General features: G+C 59.7%; 1 protein-coding gene across 6 annotated transcripts; it reads right to left on the bottom strand.

The window, feature by feature from the left end:
- Positions 1 to 4822: 4822 nt before the first annotated feature.
- Positions 4823 to 14708, bottom strand: SH2B1 (SH2B adaptor protein 1). Of its 6 annotated transcripts, none has more exons than XM_047780206.1 (10): positions 14463 to 14708; positions 11221 to 12248; positions 10585 to 10686; positions 10242 to 10333; positions 9956 to 10134; positions 7067 to 7270; positions 6665 to 6876; positions 6370 to 6541; positions 5798 to 5897; positions 4823 to 5617 (listed from the first exon to the last, which is right to left on the bottom strand). In XM_047780206.1, the coding sequence occupies exons 1-10, from the start codon at positions 14614 to 14616 to the stop codon at positions 5599 to 5601; spliced, it is 2262 nt and encodes a 753-aa protein (XP_047636162.1). In that variant the 5' UTR covers positions 14617 to 14708; the 3' UTR covers positions 4823 to 5598. The 6 variants fall into 6 exon arrangements, with proteins under 6 accessions (XP_047636162.1, XP_047636156.1, XP_047636159.1 ...); XM_047780202.1 differs by having other exon boundaries at positions 5477 to 5617; positions 6314 to 6541; XM_047780200.1 differs by lacking the exon at positions 5798 to 5897.
- Positions 14709 to 15141: the final 433 nt, after the last annotated feature.

The following is a 15141-nucleotide window of genomic DNA, read 5'->3' as shown; positions in this document are numbered from 1 at the left end:
CAGCTGGTCCTTATGAGGGAGTGGGGGGGGCAGGCTTCCCCCTCCCCCAGATCAGGGATTGGCTGGCTGAGACTCCAGCAGGAGGGGTCAGAAGAGAGAGATATTTCTGCTGACAGAGGGGGAACAGTGGGGCTGCAGCCTGAGATGTCACTCATGAGGGAAGCTAAGGTGGCCCCAGCCCCAGGGAAGCGGGGGGGTAGGGAGAGACTTTGCTTTCTGTCTTCAGGGGTGAGCCCTCCCGAAATTGCCTCGACTTCTTCAGCTGCACTGAACTTCCTATTCCAACCTCCCCCTCTCCCCTTCTTAAGGCCACGTCTCCTCTCAGGCCTTCATCTCTCATTTTCCTCGCGCTCCCCCCTTCAACCCCCCCACCCCCACCCCGCTGCCTCATCCTCTCTAAACCTGTTCCTACAGCCACAGTCTCCTCCTTCCTTAGTTTGTGGAAAAGGCAGCAGAGATACTCCAACCCTCCAGGACTTGAAAAGAGGGAGAACATCCTTTGGGGGTGAGAGGAAGTGGCTCTAGAGGGACCAGGGGAAGGAAGGAGGGGAGAGGGTCAGGGGACAGGGCAGAAGATGGTAACCCTACCCTAGGGAGGGCTTGCTGCAGCCATCAACAAGGGATTTAGTGTCCAGGTCCTGGTGACCAAAGCCAGGACGGCCTGTCTCTCCCCCAACCCCCCCCCCACGCCCCATTGCTCTAAGTCAGCCTCTGGGAACGGAGCCTTTGGGCCCCCCCATCCCTGACAGGGAATCCCCCCCCTACCAAGAAAATGGGATACCCAGACAGCCGGGTAATCCAAGAGCCTACAGAATGTGCTGATGGCAGAGGGGGAGGGATCAATGTTTCCGAATGGGGGCAGGGGTCACCCTAAGTCACAGAATGAGGGTCACCTCATCCCACCCCAGGCAGTCTTTGAAATGCGGGGTTTACGTGGCAGACCCCAGGTGGCGTAGCTGTGCTAGCAGGCAGCGAGCGAGGACCAGCGCTGTGTGCTCAGGTGCTGGGCACACCCCGTGGGCAGAGGCCGGAGGAAAGGGGCATCATGGCAAGGGGCCCCTGGGGGAGGGGGTAAAGCAGAGGCTCCAGACTAGAGGAATGGCCGGCAGGCAGATTGATGGGGACAGGTCTAGGGGAAATAAGGACAGACAGAGCAGGGGGCAGAGAGATGGGGCCGCGAGGGTCAGAGGGAAGTCTGAGGAGCGGTGGGGAAAAGGGACAGCAGGGAGCTGGCATGTGGCAGCCAGGTGGGTGGGGGCCCAGGGCTGGGTGCAAAGCCACAAGTTGTTGCTGAACGGCTGGCCTGGGTATCAGCTTCCTCGGAGAAGCAGCTGCTCTAACGCCAGCCCCACCCCCACCTCTGCTCCAGCAGCATCGGGGCATCTCTTGGTTTGCAACGAGGGCAGCTGCGGCAGGAGCAGACGGAGGGTAGCACAGGGTGTGGGCAGGGGAGGAGGAGGGCAGAGAGAGGAGAAAGGGTCAGGGAGAGAACGGGGAGAGGTGAGGGGAAGCAGCGGCCTCGGGGCCCTGGCCTCAAGTCCTTCCTTGGTCTAGGCTTCGGTTTCCTGAAATGAACAGGGAGGCGGATGGACCGCGGGGTTCTCAAGGCTGCTTCTCTGTCTGGTGCTCAGGCTCCTAAGTAGGCAATGGCCTAGGAGACAGCAGGGCAAAGGAAAAGGAAGCCCCGCTTTTTTTGGGGGGGGGGATGGTGGCTGGGCCAGCAGGATGGATGGCACTGAAGGACTCAGCGCCCCCCCCCGCCATAGCCATCCTTTCTTCTGCCTGGATGGGGGGGGTGGCGGCCTCTGGGGTGAGTTGAGGACACGGTGCTCCTCCCCCACCCCTTTTCGTGGTTCCAACAACCCCCTCCCTGAAGCTGAGTCCTGCGGTGACTGTGACCAGGGTGGGGGCTCAGACAATGGGGTGGGCGTGTTGGGGTCACATCCACAGAAACTCCACTTGGCCCGGCACCCACCTTCTCAGGCCAGAGTCAGGCTCAGCATCTGCCAAGCCTTCCTATGGGTGCTGGCTGGCTTCTCCCCACCACCACCTGGAGGAGTGACAGGGGCACTGTCTTAAAAGAGCAGGAAATGCCCAAACATGGAGAAGGGGGAGAAGACGGAAAGAGGCTTCAAGGGACTTGAGAACCTGAGGCCGAGGGAAGGGGGCAGGCTTTACAGGATAGAGCTGCCAACGGGGCCCTTTAAGGTTATTCACTTCTGCCTCCCTCAACTTCCCAGAGGGGAGAGAGATGCCTGAGAGGGAAAGCCACCAGCCAAGAAGCTGCAAAAGGCTCACCCTCGGGGAGGCTGGGGTGTGACCTGGGGTGGAGGCAAGCCCTCCCTCTAGGGTCTCCAGGCCCAGAGTTGGAAGGTGCCCTTCCCCGGCTGAGGCTGAGGATGGGAGACGAAGGACACCCAGCTAGAGCCTGGCCAATCCCCAACCAGTTCTGAACTTCAATTGAACATCCATAAAGACCGGCTTACAGGAGACTGTCTCTTAGGCTTCTGCAGCCAACTCATGCAAATTTGGGGTGGGGTGGGGGTGGAGTGGGGGTTTGGGTCCTTGTACCCTTCCCGCACCCATCTTCAGAAGGCAAGTCCCTGAAGGGTGGCGGGGTTTCGGGGGCGGGAGGGAGCCTCGCAGCACCAGTTGCTGCTAGATTAGAAGAGGATCAGGTCCTGCTTACCCTGGGGCGCCAACGCCTTCATTCGCCATCTCACTCAGAACACAGCATCCAGATCCCCAAACCACCGCCGCCCTCCGCCCCGCCCTCTGCCAGGCCAATTCCCTCCCTGAGGCCAAGGTTTGGGGGAGCCCCGGGGATTAGACAGAACCAGGAGACACGGCAGGCTTCCCCAGGCTAGCCCCCGGCCTGGGTGGCCCGTGAGCCCAGCTGTCTCCTGTCCATCTCCCAACAGGACGCAAGGCCCAGAATAGCAAGGTCATGAGCACGGGTAGGGCCTCCTGGAGGTGGGGGCAGAGGCTGAGGGGCATATAGACTCCAGACTGCCTGCGAGGGGGAAAGAGGCAGAGCTGGACAGAGGGGAGAAGGCAGAGGGCCAACAAGATAGGTGGGGCTCTTCAGAACCCCGCCCCCCCCCTTGTTAGCGCCTCCCCCCAGAGATGGGAAGCCCAGGGGTGCCTCCCGTCAGGGGAGGGCAGAGCCCCAGTTCAGTTCAGAGAACAGAGCCTGGGTCTAATGGGGGAGGGGGACAGGGGGTGGGGACGGGGAGACGTTGCCAACTCCAGTGCCCACAGTCCTTGCTAGGCGCAGCCCAAGAGCGGAGTGGGCTGGTGGGGATGGAGCCGATGCGGAAAGTGGGTACCACGTGAGACTCCAGCCTCTGATTTTGAAAAGAAACCAGTAATCTGAACTTTTGAGTGATGTTTCAATAGAAGCATTAGCCAGGCCAACCAAATCATGTCGGCCGCTCCAACCTAGATGAAGGGTCCCCCCCCCCCTTTTTTTTTTTTGCCTTTTCTAGGGCCGCTCCTGCACATATGGAGGTTCCCAGGCTAGGGGTCCAATCAGAGCCATAGCCACCAGCCTACACCACAGCCATAGCAACACGGGATCAGAGCCTTGTCTGCAACCTACACCACAGCTCATGCCAGATCCTTAACCCACTGAGCAAGGCCAGGGATTGAACCCACAACCTCATGGTTCCTAGCCAGATTCATTAACCACTGAGCCACGATGGAAACTCCAAAGCTTCCCATTTTACAGGTAAGGATATCGAGACCTGGAGGCACTACACACCTTGCCCCGGGCACAAAGCAAATGAGAAACAAAGGCAGGAGGCGAAGCCAGCGCACTGCTCCTTATCATCTAGTCACCAGCTTAGGCTCTGAAAAGGGGGACAGACAGCCTGCCCCTGGGCCCTTCTGCAGCCAGGTTACCACTGCCACCTTAAAACTCTCCCAGCACGTGGAGTTCCCGTAGTGGCTCAGCAGAAACGAATCTGACTAGCATCCATGGGGACGCAGGTTCCATCCCTGGTCTTGCTCAGTGGGTTAAGGATCTGCTGTTGCTGTGAGCTGTGGTTTACATCGCCGACGTGGCTCGGATCTGGCATTGCTGTGGCTGTGGTGCAGGTTGGCATCTGTGGCTCCCATTTGACCCCTGGCCTGGGAGTCTCCATATGCCACGGATGTGGCCCTAAAAAGACAAAAAAAACCCACCTCTCCCAACACAATCACCACACTCAGCACCCCCCCGCCACCGCCCATCTCTCTCCACCTGCTTTTACTGTGGGATAGGGACCCTTGATTGAAGAATTCCGAGCAGGAAGGGGCCTTGCGGGTCATCAATCCTGCTGTTCACTGTCATGTCCCATTAAGAGAACTTGGTTGGAGACCCAAGAAGCACTGTTTGACTCTGCAGGTGCCGCTCAAGAAACTGAACAGTCGGCGTTCCCACTGTGGTGCAGCGGAAACGAATCTGACTAGGAACCATGATGTTTCGGGTTCAATCCCTGGCCTCGCTCAGTGGGTTAAGGATCAGGCATGGCCATGAGCTGTGGTGTAGGTCGCAGACATGGCTCGGATCTGGTGTTGCTGTGGCTGTGGCGTAGGCTGGCGGCTGCAGCTCCAATTCAACCCCTAGCTTGGCAACATCCATATGCCCTGGGTGCGGCCCTAAAAAGCAAAAAAAAAAAAAAAAAAAAAACTGGACAGTTACAAGCCTGGAGAGGGGGGGCAACAGGGACTTAACCTAACCAAGGCCTTCAGCCTCTCAGCACTGGAGCTCACAACACCAAGTGGGCTGCCTTCCTGACCCGCCTGTCCCAGCCTCCACGACAAACACTGGCCACGGCCATCGTGATGGAACTGAGATAAACCCTTTTATTTATTTATGCTTCTCCATTTTGTTTAAAACAACAACAACAACCACCTTAATATAACTGACAGCCCTTCCCCCTCACCCTTCCTTGGGCTGAGGGGTGGTTAATGCGGAAATGGCCCCCAGGGGTGGGGCTGACCATAAGAGCCCCTTGGGGAGGTAATGGAGCCTGAATCCCCTGCCCAGGGGACCGGGGCACCTGTAGTGTATGAACTGGGGAGTTATCAGGGCTCTTGAACCTTTTTGTACCAACATATTTGCCCTTGGCCGTCAAGGGTCAGGAAGCATGTGGGGAGGGGATGCCTACGGCTCCTCTATGGCCCTGCACAGCTCCAGTCTCAGGAACTGAGGGCTGGGGAGCAAGAAGAGTGCAGAAAGGGTGGGGGAGGGTGTCTCACACGAAGGAGTACTGGTTATTTATGGCTCTGGGATGGCCCCCTTCTTCTCCATCGCCCCCTAGTGGTAACTGCTGGAGCTGCACCATCAGGGTCCCCCCCGGGGCCCCACCAGATTCAGCGCCTCCCTGGGCCTCCGCGCCTGATGCTATGGCCTCTTCCAATTCAACCACGGGGACCAGCTCAACCACGGGGACCAGCTCTTCCTGGACCCCTCCACTGCCCGCTTTCTCTTTCTCTTGCCTCTCTTTGGCTGCGGTGGCTGCTGCTGCCGCCACTTCTGGCGCCCCCGACGCCTCTTCTGCCCCAGGATGTGAGGGATCTGTCCACGAAGGGGGTTCAGGGGGCTGGGGTGGGTCATGGGAGGTGCTCGGTTCTGGATAGAAAGAGTAAGAAAACAGACTGATTGTGGAGGGAGGCAAGCTCTTGTAGCAGCCTCCCCTTCACTCGTCCCCCCAGGAGCCGTGTGCTGTCTCCCCCGGATCCCGTCTCCTGAGCAACCCCCCATCCATGGAAGATGGATCATGGGCGGCGGTGAGAGGAGGACCACACTTACACACAGTCACTCGCTCCGAAGGGCATGAGGGTGGAGGAGGCATCGGGGTAGCATCGATCTCCCTCGCACACCCCTGCATGGCTCCCGGCCTGCTCCCGGCCTGGGGGGGGGGAGGGGCAACGTGGGGACAGATGGGACGTCGGGGTGGGGAAAAGGGAGAGATCAGACAGGGACATCAGACACCAGGGGAGGAGGGAGGGGGACCAGACCGAGCATCCCCAGGAAGGGCAGGCCCAAGGCGAGGTTGTGTGAAGGGCAGAGACAAGGCCGGGGGGGATGGATCCAGGAGACAGACGCATGATGGAACAGAGGGGGCCATGGAATGGGAATGCACCAGCCCAGCTCTCCGCTTCCTCCCGGCTCCAGCACAGAGCGCTCTGCCTTCCTGTGTCCCCCATGGACTCCTTTCCTGCGAAACCCCAACACCCTGGACCCTTGTCTACCCCGATCTCCCTGGCCAAGCCTCTCCTCCTCCTCCAGCCGCCCCCCCCCGGCCCGCCTTTCTGGCACACACACCTCCTCACTTCTTGGGTGCACGGGCACCTCCTCCCCTGCAGACCTGCTCTGCTCACCCTGCTGTCGCTGGGAGGACACGACATAGCTGACAAGGACAACGTCACTGGAGCCTCCAGACTCCAGAGGGATGGGGTGCATCCGGAAATGCTCGAGCATATCGAAAATGGACTGGAACCACAGGTGCTGGACCCGACACTGACCTTCCTCGTTCAGCGACAGACGTAGGTGCTGAGGGCAGGAGGAGCGGGCTGAAGTGGGAGCCCGGGCCCCACCAGTCACATGACGGTGGCATCCCCCCATGCGACCCGTGGGCTTGCTGCCCACAACGGAGCCTTCTCCTCGGTCACTCACCTTGGCCTTGCCCTGGAAGTTGAAAGTGAGGACATATTCGCCCCGCCTTGTCTCGCTCTGACGTACCAGGAAAACACCGTGGGAGCCGGTGCCTCCGGCCAACACTAGCTGCGCGGCCTTGAGTCGAGAGAGCATCCCGTGGAACCAAGGATACCCTGAGAGGGGCTGGTCCCCCTCGCCTCCCTCTGGCTCCCCCTGGAACAGGAATGACCCTTCAGGAAGGAGAGAGGGAAGGGATGTCAGGGAAGCCTCCCCCGTCCTGGGAGAAGAAGAGCCTTGCCTTCCCGTCATAGGTCTCACCCCCTCCGTTCTCCCCAAGCCCCCCAGCTCAGATCCCTCGACAAGTGTCGGGGAGGTGGGCGACCAGGCCTGGGGGCAGACACACACTCACACCTCTGGTACCTGTGGCTGTTTCCGGAGTGTCCAGGGGTGGGTAGGGGGCCAAGAGGGGATGAACCGTCCCTGCTGGGGGTCCCTCTTCAATGGGGATTCGGGGGGGCAACTCTGGGGGAAGCAGTTCCATTGAATCAAAATGGGAGGCGGCGATGGAGGTGGAACTGGGGGAGATGGATGCCGAGGGGCGGTCTGAGAGGCCCCCATACGCCCCTGGAAAGGAACGAGGAGGGCAAAGGTGAGAACTCAAAGCCACTCTTGGGAAGGGTTGGTTTGCCTGGGCCCACTTCCCTCCCAGCCAGGCTACCCTGTGTGCACTGGCAGTCAGCTGGCTGCAATGCTGGATCTTTCTTCAGGCAGTGAGCCCTGATGGTTTGTTTTTTGGTTTTTTTTTTTTTTTGGTGTTTTTGCCTTTTCTAGGGCCGCTCTGGGGGCATATGGAGGTTCCCAGATCCCAGCTATGTCTGTGACCTACACCACAGCGCACCACAATGCCGGATCCTTAACCCACTGAGCAAGGCCAGGGATCGAACCTGCAACCTCATGGTTCCCAGTCAGATTCGTTAACCACTGAGCCACAACGGGAACTCCGCCCTTATGGTTTTTTTATCAATAGCTCCTAACTTGTGCTTCACGCACTGCAGAAGGACTGCAGTTATTCTGACAAGGTCCTAGAATCCAAATGTGCCTGTATCTTTTCTGAATCAACAGCTGAAGTTACAGCCATTGTTGAAGTGGGGCAGGGGGAGGGTAAAATTCCCTCAAATATTCTCATGTTAAAAAGGGATCCTTTCGGAGTTCCCGTTGTGGTACTTCGGAGACGAATCTGATTAGTAACCACGAGGATGTGGTTCGATCCCTGGCCTTGCTCAGTGGGTTGGGGATCTGGTGTCGCCACGAACTGTGGTGTAGGTTGCAGACGCGGCTTGGATTCTACGTTGCTGTGGCTGTGGCGCAGGCCGGCAGCTGCAGCTCCGATCAGACCCCTAGCCTGGGAACCTCCAAGTGCCGCTGGTGCGGCCCTAAAAAAAAAAAAAAGCAAGCAAAACAAAACAAAAAGGCCTCCTTTCTCGGCCTACAGAACAAAGCCCCCAACCCTCAGAGGCATCAAAGATCCTCCTTCCGAGAATCCCCTCCACCTAACGAAACTGATCTTCATGTTAACGTGTATTCTCCTGTGTCCTCTGCTGCAGCCCACTTACCCCACCTAACCTTTCCAGATCTCCTGGGCTCCCCCCATCTCCGGTCTCTGCTCTCGCCATCAGCTCCCTCCAAGCCATGCTCTTCTCACCTCCCCTGTGCAGACTCCCGGTCTAGCCCACCTCCCCCAATTCTCTTCCTCCCCTGAGCTCCCAGGCTTCTTGCTTGTGCAGCTCTGAGCACACTAAGCACAGGCTCTGCCTTTTTTTTTTCTTTTTTTTTTTTTTTGCTTTCTAGGGCCGCTCTCTTGGCACGTGGAGGTTCCCAGGCTAGGGGTCCAAGGGGAGCTGTAGCCGCCAGCCAAAGCCACAGCCACAGCCACACCAGATCCCAGCTGCGTCTGTGACCTACACCCCAGCTCACAGCAACGCCGATCCTCAAGCCACTGAGCAAGACCAGGGATCAAGCCTGCATCCTTATGGATGCTAGTCAGATTTGTTTCTGCTGAGCCATGATGGGAACTCCCAGGCTCTGCTTTTTAGAGGGAGTGATGTCTTGTCAACTCAGCTAGACGGTGAGCCCACAGGGCCACCCTGGGTTCCCCATCCCGCCCCAGGGCCTAGCACAGGGCCAGGGATACCCTAGAGAATTCCTGAATGTCTGCTGAGCAGCCGGCTTGAGCCTATTGGTAGGTGATGCATAGGTAGTGCTCAGATGACAGGTTGACAGGTAAATACGGAGTGTAGAATGCCAGCTGTGGCTCAGGCATCAAGCTGGCATGGCCTCTGTCTTTTGTCAGTGACTCTCAGATGACCTAAGAAAAGCCATTTCTCCTCTCTGGTCGTAGCTGCCTGAGAAGTGAGGAGATGGGCCCTGATGACCTGTAAGGTCCATTCTGGCTCTAAGATTCTTTAATTCGTCTGTTTACCTGTGGAACACGGCCTGCGTGCTGGGCACAGTGAAACTGAAGCTCAGAACGGAGGATCGGAAGGAAAGGGTGCAGTAGAGGTGAGAAAAGTGAGCTGGGGCCAGGGAGACATGTCTTTCTGTGTTTATGAATGTGGGTGGCATGTTTAAAAGTAGAATCCAGGGGAGTTCCCATCGTGGCACAGTGGTTAACAAATCCGACTAGGAACCATGAGGTTGGGGTTTGATCCCTGGCCTTGCTCAGTGGGTTGAGGATCCGGTGTTGCCATGAGCTGTGGTGTAGGTTGCAGACTCGGCTCGGCTCCCGAGCTGCTGTGGCTCTGGCGTAGGCCGGTGGCTACAGCTCTGATTAGACCCCTAGCCTGGGAATCTCCATATGCCGTGGGAGCAGCCCTAGAAAAAGGTAAAAAATAAAAAATAAATAAATAAATAAATAAAAATAAAAGTGGAATCCAAAGAAAATCTAGTACCATCAACAGGTGCACAGAGATGCAGGGGGAAAGCAAAGATGGGTATGGAGCATCCTGGAAGCCTGGACAAGAGAATCATCATCTCTAGCCAGAATGGTGGCTGGCCCGAGGCTGATGGAAAAAGTGACAAGGCTGGGCACAGAAGGCTGGATAGGAGTTGGCTTGGGGCTCATGTAGGGCGGCGATGGTTCTAAACGCTAAGCTGTGGCCTGGCACGTTTAGGGACAAAAGTCAACCATTCAGTAGCTGAGGAGCAGGACTGGGGTGCACAGGAGAGCCCCGAGAGGGCCCAGGCCTGACGGCCTGGGGTCTTGGCGCAGTGGGTCCCGAGGTTTGCGGCGCTCTCTGGCTCCACCCTTACCCTGCGACAGGCGGTCGCTGCTCTCGCTGGGCCCCAGCAGCAGCCCCTGGCTGGGCAGATTCTCTGAGTGGTGATTCAGGCAGGGCAGCTCCAGGCTGTCTGTGTTCTCCCTTGTCAGAAATGAGGTCCCGGGGGCCAGGGGGAGGGTCATGGGGCGGGGACTGGTCGCAGGGCAGGGCCTGCGGAGACAGGGAGAAGGGCGCTGGGAGGAGAGTCACCAGGCGGGGAGGGACGTCCCCACCCTCACCGCCTGGGCCCCTCGACTGACAGAAGTCGGGCTCCTCACCCTGGGCTCAGGCATTCTTGGATGTCAGACACCCAGGCCTTCACGTGCAGGGCGTCAGCTGTCTCCAGGATATACTCCGAGGGGCCTTCCACCTACGGGGATGAGAGGAGGCCCACAGGCCACTTCCAGGTCTCGAGGCCTTAATTCACCCCTAACAGCAACCAGAACACCTCCCCCAACCCTGCTGCCCACCCCTTGAAAACCTGCCGCCCGGGGGACACACCCTCAAGGCACCTGGCACACGTGGCCCCCCTTCCACCAGCATCCCTTGCTCCAGCAAGGTGCTAAGAGCTCTCTCCCCAGCACAAGTGCTCCGAGCGGGCAGGGGAGCCGGGGCCCCTACCTTAACCACAAACGTGTTCTCCCGGTCAGGCATCTCCAGGGCAGTGGTGGTCCGCACGTCGGTGATGGTGGAGCAGGGAATGCTGAGGCGAGGTCGAGACGCCTAGGTCGGGGAGAGGGAACGAGATCCTGGTTTCCAGTGTGCAGAGACCCACTTTCCCTGCTCTCCAGAGAGCCGTCATTCTTCCCACCCGCTGAGTCAGACAAACAATGCTACTTTCTGGGTCCTGCCCAGAGTCAGGAGCTGGGTTTTGTTTTGTTTTTTTTGCTTTGCTTTGCTTTCTAGAGCCGCACCCGCGGCATGTGGAGGTTCCCAGGCTGGGGGTCGAATTGGAGCTGCAGCTGCTGGCCTACACCACAGGCACAGCCGTGCGGGATCCGAGCTACACCTGTGACCTACACCACAGCTCACGGCAAATGCCGGATCCTCCAGCGGCTGAGCGAGGCCAGAAATCAAACCCGCATCCCCACGGATACTAGTTGGGTCCGTGCTGTCACACGCTGGGCCACAACGGGAACTCCCAACTTGGGCTAGCTTCCAAAGCCCAGGTGAGCCGGGTTCGGTGTGAGGGTCAAGTCACTGCCCCCGGCTGCTCAGCCCCAGGCTCCCAGTCGCCCACCCTCCTCCAGGCCTCACCTTGGGTGGGACAAAGAACTCCAGACGGCTTCCTCCTCCTCCTTCTCCTTCACTTCGAAGCAGTAAGCGACACTTCTGCCACTGAGGCTGCCCTCCTCCCCCTGAGGTCGGCCCCGCGGCCCCTCCTCCCCGGCCCACTCCGGCTGGCTCAGGGGCTGCCTCTTCGGCCCCCATGAAACTCAGCAGCTCTTCCCTCTGCACCAGGCCGCCTCCGTCCTTCACCGCCCCCCCGCCCCGACTGAGTCTCAGCCTCTCGAAGCGGTGAGTCCATCTGTCCCCGGGGGACGGGCCGTCACTAACCAGTCCCCGACCAATGGTCCCAGCCCCGCCGGAGGAGTTGGAGTTGCTGTTGCCACCTAACACGGGGGGGCCCGAGGAGGTCTCGAGGGGCCCCGCCGGGGACGGGGGGTCAACCGTGCCCCGCCACTGCAGGATGCCGCGCACCGAGCCGCGGACGGAGCGACCCACGGAGCGGAGGGAGAAGCGTTTCTTGAGCTTCGGCTTCGAGGAGGTCGTAGAAGAGGAAGAGACCGAGGAAGGGAGGGGGCCGGCCAGGTCCTCAGATGAGCGAGAAGGGCCCAGCACAGCCAGGGGCCCGCCCGCCCTGCAGCCCTCAAGGGACAGGTCCTGTGGCGGGAGCTCCACACCAGGACTCAGAGGAGCCAGGATGGGTGGCGACAGGGAGCCGGAGGCCCGGGCCACCTCGGCTTCAAAGTGCTGCAGGAAGAGCTCGGCAAAACGGCGGGAGAAGGCGGCCTCGGCCCCGGGCCCCGCGTACTGAGGGTGGGAGGCCAGGTAGAGGCGGAAACGGCGGGCGAAATCCAGGGCGGCGGCGCGGGCGTGGGACTCGCAGAACTCCCGCCAACTGGGAGGAGGGGGCGGGGGCAGAGGGGGAGGGGAGGGGGAGGCCCCGTCCTCCGGGGAAGGGGCACCATTCATGATGGCCCCCAGCAGGTGGAGAGGGGGAGCCTGTGGGGAGGGGCGGCAAAGAGGGAAGCGGCCAGAAGACACGGGGTGAGCGGCAGCAGCTGCAGAAGGAAGAGGCACATACATTGAGTCACTGCCCAGGTGGGACAGGGGCCAGAGCCCCACCCCGAGCCGGACTCCCTCCTCGGGTCTCCGCTCCTGCTCCTCCGAGGGCAACACTTCCATCCCTTCCCTGGACTCTCGCCTCACCCCCGCCCCCCCAAGCCCCGGCCGATCCGCCGGCTCCCCGAAGTCTAGCCTGCACCCATCCTGCTGCCTCCTGGATCCACTCCCTCCACTACCCAGGTGTGATAGACGGCGGGGCGGCGCCTTTCTCTAAAAGGGAATCTTTCCTACGTCAATTCTCTCTCTCTCTCTCTCTCTCTCTCCTTTGCTTTTTAGGGCCGCACCTGCGGCATAGGGAGGTTCCCAGGCTAGGGGTCCAGTCGGAGGTGTAGCGGCGGCTTCTGCCACAGCCACAGCCACGCCACATCTGAGCCGTGTCTGTGACCCACACCACAGGTCAGGGCAACGCCGGATCCTTAACTCACTGAGCGAGGCCAGGGATCGAACCTGCGTCCTCATGGATGCTAGTCAGATTCATTAACCACTGAGCCACAATGGGAACTCCCATCTCCCTTCTCTAAATGAAATGACCCTTCAATGCTTATCCCATGCCTCCCCTGCGCCCCTCTTACCTTTCCCTGGGATGGGTTTTAACAACCTCTATAACAGATGAGGAAACCGAAGCTCAGAACAAGTTTCAGAACTCCAAGACTAGTTTTCCCCAGCGCGCAGTCCTGGTCCCCCGGGGCCTGACTGTCCCAGTCTCAGTCACCACCCCTCACTGTCCCAGAACTCAGAGACCCTGCCTCACGCTGTCCAAGGTCCATCTCTGAGGAGGGAGCTTGCTCATGAAGGAGGATGGATGGATGGATGGTGAAAACGACCGTCTGGAAAGCCGACCCCAGGAGCCCGCACCCAGGCACTGCCTGAAGGAGGCCTGCAGTGGCCACATCCCACTTCTTTGGTGCCCTTTCAGTCTGGGGTCCAGAGGCAGCAGCACCAGGCGAGGACAGGCTGTGGGTTGGGTCTGGGCAAGTCTTGGCTGGCCACAAGCAAATACAACATATCAGGGAGCTGGGGCCTTGGGATTTTTCGCCTTCCTCTTCTCTCGCAGGGGAGCATGCCCTAAAGACTGGTTAGCCTGGGGTTAAGGCCAGAGTTTCTGGAGTTAGACTTAGGATAAAATTCCATCTCGGCCACCTAAGAGCTGTGTGATCTTCAACAGATTACATGTCCTCTCTGAGCTTTTGCTGTTACAGCTATAAAACAGAGCTAATGATCCCTAACCCCCAGAACTACTGGGAGAATTAAATGGAATAACAAGTCCCTGCTTGACACAAAGTAAGCACACAATAGATGACTGCCGTCATCACTATCTTTATGGGTTCCAATTTTCTACAAGAGAAATCAGTGCAAGGAAGAGCCTTCCCAAGATCTTACAACTCCTAGCAAGTGGCAGAGCTGGGCATGGAATTTACAACCCCTGGCTCTTCTGTTTGTGTCCCTTCCTCTACTGGAAGCTCTGACTGGCAACGGGATGAAGGCAGTTCAGGCAAATCTCCCCAAACTTCAGACGCCTGCTCAGACCCACGGTCAGCGCCCCCTCCCCTTCCTCCTTGGCCTATAGACCCTACACACTCAGATGGCTCCAACCGTAGGGACAGTTCCAAAACAACGAGAAGAAGCCAGGAGATGCAAGAGTCATGGAGCACAGGGGAACCGAGCCAAGAGGTGCAGAGACCGATCTCCAGGCAGAGGCCACCTCAGCTCACAACTGCCCACCCAACCCTCTGCACCACAGGCAGACCCAGCCCCCTTCAGGCCCGCTGACCCTGTGGCTCCTGAGCTGGTGACTCAGTTTCTCTTCTGCCAAGCGGGACTCAGACACATTTTCCCAGTGCACCTGCTTCTTGGCTCAGTGGTGCTATTTCCCGAAGGCCGGGTGGTGGAGGGTGCAGGCTCTGCTCCAGGCTCGGACCCCCGGAGCCGGTGATCAATCCACTCCGACCCGACCCCCTTCACCCTGGACACCCTCTACCCGCCCATTCCCCGGGGCCGCAGCCCTGTCTGCCGCACTCTGCGGGGCCGGGCGCCCCTCCTGCCTCGAGTCCCCCGCGCCCGCCTCCACCCAGGGCTCCCCGCAGGCGCCGGGCCCGAGTCGCGGAGAGGGAAGAGGGACTTGAAGAGGGGGGTTCCGGTTCCGGTCCCACCTGCATCTCGGTCCCTGCGGTTAGCTCCGGCGGCGGCGGCGGCGGCGGCGGCTCCCGCTCCCTGCCCCCCGCCCCCCTCCGCGACGGGCTCCCAGTCCGGTTCTGCGCAGGCGCCGGGACCCCTTTTTTCCCCGTCACCGAAGGAAGAGACCATAGAGAAGAGCGGGGAGAGGGAAGGGCACCTTCGCGCTCACTTCCGCCATCCTCCCACTCTCGGCCACCCTTCCAGGGCTGCGAGGGTGTGACTCTCGGCGGGCTCAGTGACTTCTCCAGCTGTGCCTAAAAGGGATGGCAGAAGCAACCCGAGGAAGGGGTTGATTCCCACAAGAGCGCCCTCTGAAGGACAAGTCGGGACAAAGGGGAACAGTCAACCGTAGACAAGGCACCTTAGGGGAATAGAGTCCCCAGGCCCTGACGGAGGCTAGAGAAGCCGCCGGTACCGGAAACCAGCGAGTTGACGCTGTTTGAAGCGCCCATTGCAGCCTAGAGCGCCTGGCCTGGCTGCAGAGGGATTCGCGGACACCGCCCCTAAGGAGCTGGGGGAGGAAAGATGCAGGTGACCTTGGTGAGGCCCCATGGAGAGGCAGAGTCTGAACTTACGACCTTGCCTCTCTGAGGAGAAGTCCTGGAGGTTCTAGGAGGTTCCGTCTCTGAGCTGGGGGATGAAGGTGGGGGCAGG

This window comes from Phacochoerus africanus, chromosome 5 (assembly GCF_016906955.1).
Source record: "Phacochoerus africanus isolate WHEZ1 chromosome 5, ROS_Pafr_v1, whole genome shotgun sequence".
NCBI classification, from domain to species: Eukaryota; Metazoa; Chordata; class Mammalia; order Artiodactyla; family Suidae; genus Phacochoerus; species Phacochoerus africanus.
This window is presented reverse-complemented; position numbering and strand designations above follow the sequence as displayed.

What these genes read in the sequence shown, in the direction of transcription:
- SH2B1 (XM_047780200.1), bottom strand. Translation starts at nt 14,616, where the DNA reads ATGGTCTCTTCCTTCGGTGACGGGGAAAAAAGGGGTCCCGGCGCCTGC. An exon ending in ACTTCCAGGGCAAGGCCAAG is followed by an intron (nt 6,542 to 6,664) that starts GTGAGTGACCGA and finishes TCCTGCCCTCAG; the next exon opens with CACCTACGTCTGTCGCTGAA. An exon ending in GTCCTCCCAGCGACAGCAGG is followed by an intron (nt 5,618 to 6,369) that starts GTGAGCAGAGCA and finishes CTTTCTATCCAG; the next exon opens with AACCGAGCACCTCCCATGAC.